Below are 4,532 nucleotides of genomic sequence, written 5' to 3' on the forward strand. Positions count from 1 at the left end.
ATCGCCACCGGAGCCATGCCCCCACTCCCCCTCCTTATTCACTGATTTTGGCAAGGGTCACCTGTACATTTAACTCTTCACAGAGTGTATTGCAGGAAATTAAAGCCTTAATATCTTCTGATTTAACAAGATCCCCCTTTATTCCCTTATGGGGACACCCTCAATTGAAATTTAAAGATGATAAAGGAATCTCAGATACCTGAAAAAAAGGATATAGCTACAATAAAATCCATCATTAAGGCTGGTAATCTTGTACCTTTGGTTATAATGGCAGAGAAATGGGACAGTATCTGGAATCACTTTGTAAAACCTGTAAGCCATTTGCTTTTAAGATTTTTGTTTTCAGAACAAGACCTTCGATATGTTCTATTGGACCCCAGAAAGGTTATTTAAAGCAGGGTAGAGCTAGCCTCGAATAACTACTGTCAGAGATGTGGAAATCAGGTTGGGTATCTTTGTCGTATTTTATTCTTTTGTCCTAAAATTGCTAGTTTTTGGTTTAGCACATGTGTAACATTGTCTAAGATACTTAGAAGTAATAGGGCTGTGTGAAGCTTCGGTAGCCGATTTGATTCAGAGGATATTTGGCCTGATTCGACGGCCAAATCTCGGAATCCAAATCGAATTGGGAGACCCATTAAAAGCTCTGAATTTAATCAGAAGTCTCTGAATTGATTTGGAGAGATTTGGTGCCGATTCGGAAATTTGGCCATAGAATAAACAGGCAACAATCCTCGAGGACACTGAGCACAGCTGCCTCCAGCTGGTAAGTTTGTTGTGGTGGGTGGAGTGGGGAGAGAAAGGGCATGGTGGGGGCAGAATAATGCCCTAATAGCAAGGAAGGGATTGTGGCTGGGGACTGGGACAATCAGCCAAGCCAGGCAGGAGGGGTGCGAGACTCTGAGATGGGGGATCCCGCCACTGCATGCCGCTGCACGCCGCCAGTCTGGGAGGGCATGGGAGTGGGCGTGTGCCCCTAGATCTGCATGGGGCAGGATGGGCCAGGCTGCACTCTGGGAAACTAGCCCCAGCCACCTGCCACAGGGCTGCACTCCACGGGGTGGGTGGAGCTAGGGCTGTGCTCTGGGAGACTAGCCCCGGCCGCTGCCCAGAGTGCAGCCCTTTGGCTCTGCCCACTCCACAGAAAGCAGTAGAGCAGGAAATATGGCGGGGGTTGCAGCCACCCTAAAATTCCCCATAGCCCCTGCTGCCAGCCCGTTCCATGATCTGGGTGCACATGCCTGCCGCCATGCCCTGCTGCTGCTCTCCCAGCCAGGACAGAGCGGGGCAAAGCCACAGCTTGTCCAAGAGGACAGGGAGGCTGGAGCGGCTTCCGCCGCTGCATGCTGCTTGCCCAAGGCAGCACAGCAGCTGTCCCATGCCTCTCCGACCCAGTGAAGCGAGCATACCACACCCCACCGCCCAGGCTGAACAAGTGGTGGGAGGGCAGAGCCCCCACTCCCAGTGCCTTCTGCCACCTGTCCAGAGTGCAGCCCAGCCCACATGCCTGCTCCAGACTGGTGACACATGGCAGCGCTCAGTGGCGGCATGCAGTGGCAGGAGCCCCCCACAAGTGCACACCCCCCCAGCCCTGGCTGGGCAGCTTGTCCTATCCTAGCCACAACTTCAATCTCTCCCTCACTGTGGGGGCATTGATCTGCCCCCACCATGCCTCTTCCCTCCCCACTCTACCCACCACAACAGACTTGCTAGGTGGAGGCCAGCGTCCAGAGTCCTCAAGGACTGCTGCCTGTTTAGTCTATTGCTGAATCTCCAGATCCAAACTGGCTGAATCGAGTCAGGACAGTAATTCGAATCATTGAATCGAATCAATGTCCCTCCGTATCGACCTAATCTGAATCCAGATCAAATATTTGCCACCTCACACAGGCCTAAAAACTAACCTGGTACCTACCAGCACCAGATGTATAGATATTGGGGATTATAGATTCATTACCGCTGTCATAAAAAACTGGCTAACTACAGTATTTTTGGCTGCAAAATGGGTAATATTAAGAAAATAGAAAACTCCAAGTGTACTTAAATTTTTGTAATGATTAAAAGAATGTACTCATGTTGCATTACTGGAAAATATTACATATGCAAATAGACATAACGCGGATCAATATGAAGAAATATGGTACAATATTTATCTTCTGTTAAGTGTATAAGTTAATTTCTTTTCGTTTTGGTATCCTTTGAATGTATATTTGTTATTTGGTTGTATTAACTAGACTGTTTCCCTAGTCTCTACTAAATTTACAGCATGTATCTTTAATTATCTATTTTGTAATACTTTGGTTTTTCCTTCTTATTGTATTTTACTTATTAGTTTATACTTTATTCTTTTTATTGGTTTTATTTTATTGCTATATGAAAATTAATTCATATTACAATACAAAAGAAAAGAAAAGAAAAGAAAAGAAAAGAAAAGAAAAGAAAAGAAAAGATGGCAAGAGTTAGGACTGGGGTTTAAAAAAATAACTAGTGACCTGAGTCCTATTGAAATTCAGTGTTAGTGGACTCTAAACTTGCTTAGGATCCTTTAGAACTGCAGCTAAATCTCTTGCATGAGTAAAATACTCCATGGCTGTGTGGTCTCTGTGAAGCGTCTAGCACTAGCTATTGTCAGAGATGTTAGACTGAACTAGATGGCTATATCCTCTTACTTTGGAAATTGCAAAGTCCTATAGCAGATCAGACTAACTATAACACAATCGATAAGAGTTTTAGAGCTGCAGATAGGTTTTCAGAGATGGAGGTTCAACGTTCTCCCCTCTCTTGTTCCTGCAGGTTGAGGCCCTCAAGAACTGGGACATGTTTTTGGCAAATGGCACACACAGTGTGACTGAATTCATCCTCCTTGGATTCCCAGTCACACAAGGGCAGAATGTGGCCTTGTTCCTCCTCATTCTCATCCTGTACATTTTATCCCTTGGGGGGAATGTCCTCATCATTGTCGTGGTGAGGACTGACCACAAGCTGCAGACCCCAATGTACTTCTTCCTCAGCAACCTGTCCTTCCTGGAGATCTGGTACACCACTGCTGTTGTCCCCAAAATGCTCGCCAACCTCTTGTCAACCAGGACGACCATTTGCTTCTACTGCTGCCTGGCCCAGTTGTATTTCCATTTCCTTTTTGGCCTCACTGAAATTTTCATCCTCACAGTGATGTCCTTTGACAGATACTTGGCTATTTGCCAGCCCTTGAGATACATGACTATAATGAACACACACGTCTGCCTGCACCTTGCCCTGGGCACTTGGGCTGGAGGGTTCCTATCCATCTTCACCCATATCATCCTGCTCCTGCAGCTTCCTTTCTGTGCTTCTAATGTGATCAACCATTACTATTGTGACATTGGGCCAGTGCTAAAGGTGGCCTGTGGGGACACCCAGCTTATTGAGTTCCTTGGCTTCATTATTGCTGTAGTGGTGATATTCAGCTCCTTTGTATTCACAGTGGTTTCCTACATCCTTATCATTGCCACCATCCTGAGGATTCCTTCCAGCAAGGGGAGGCAAAAGGCATTTTCCACGTGTGCCTCCCATCTCATTGTGGTCAGTATCCTATATGGGGCCCTTTTCTTCATGTATATGAGGCCTGCTCCCACCCAGTCCTCCTTTGGCCTCAACAAAGCAGTGTCTCTACTGAACACTGTCCTCACTCCCACATTAAACCCCTTCATATACACCATCCGGAACAACGAGTTCAAAGAAGCTTTGAGAAAGGCACTGAGTGGGAAGGGGCTGAGGTTTCCCAATATCAGTGGGATTGTTTGTGGTAGAAAGCAATGCAGCTTAATGCAGACGTGAGTGTGAGCGCATCCCTGATCTGGGTTTAGACGTGATCCCATTCAGTTCTAGTACCCGGTGGAAATGATGTAGAGCTCCTATTTCACTACTAAAAATGTCTCATTTTCATCTGGCTTGTACCACTTTTTTACTTGCTCTCCCCAGTCTGTCCTCATCTACCTCTTGAAGTATTTCTGCACGCAAGGCCTTGTTACATGGTAATTTTGGGCAGGTCCTGGAGCTTTTAACCCCGGATCATCCACACATTAACACCTTAGAGTGGTTTTAAGCATTCATTATGGGGCCCAACGTTATGCCAGTCCAAGGCAGGATTATCTCTGATTTGCACTACCCAGCTCCTGTTCCATTAAGGTGTGGCCACTTCCCACAGATGTGTCACCCAAGTTGAAGTCCTCCAGTATCCCAGGATCTCTTACAGCCCCACGCATAGAGCAAAGATAGAAGCCTGTCCTGGCTCAACAACCCTCTATAGGCAACTCATGGTTACAGCTCCTAGTCCTGCCCCTGCTCACCAGGCTTGTAGTGGCAAGTCACAGCTGTGCAGGTGGGGGACACGATCAACATTTATATGGCTCACAGCATAAGGTGCAACATCGCCTTTAGATTGTAAGCAACCTGGGACAGGGCCTGTCTCCTTGTTCAGTGAATATGTGTGTGGGTGGGTAGGTGCATCACCTAGCAAGTAGGGCTCCTAGTCCATGACTTGAATCCCTAGA

At 46.8% G+C, this 4,532-nt stretch overlaps 1 protein-coding gene across 1 annotated transcript; it reads left to right on the plus strand.

Annotated features, from left to right (window-relative positions):
* Positions 1–267: 267 nt before the first annotated feature.
* On the plus strand, positions 268–4,031 carry LOC102572440 (olfactory receptor 6X1). The gene is made up of 2 exons (XM_059731377.1): positions 268–312; positions 2,794–4,031. The coding sequence occupies exons 1-2, from the start codon at positions 268–270 to the stop codon at positions 3,814–3,816; spliced, it is 1,068 nt and encodes a 355-aa protein (XP_059587360.1). The 3' UTR covers positions 3,817–4,031.
* The last annotated feature ends 501 nt before the right edge of the window (positions 4,032–4,532 follow it).

This window comes from Alligator mississippiensis, chromosome 7 (assembly GCF_030867095.1).
Source record: "Alligator mississippiensis isolate rAllMis1 chromosome 7, rAllMis1, whole genome shotgun sequence".
NCBI classification, from domain to species: domain Eukaryota; kingdom Metazoa; phylum Chordata; order Crocodylia; family Alligatoridae; genus Alligator; species Alligator mississippiensis.

What these genes read in the sequence shown, in the direction of transcription:
- LOC102572440 (XM_059731377.1), top strand. Translation starts at nt 268, where the DNA reads ATGGCAGAGAAATGGGACAGTATCTGGAATCACTTTGTAAAACCT. An exon ending in GGAATCACTTTGTAAAACCT is followed by an intron (nt 313 to 2,793) that starts GTAAGCCATTTG and finishes TTGTTCCTGCAG; the next exon opens with GTTGAGGCCCTCAAGAACTG.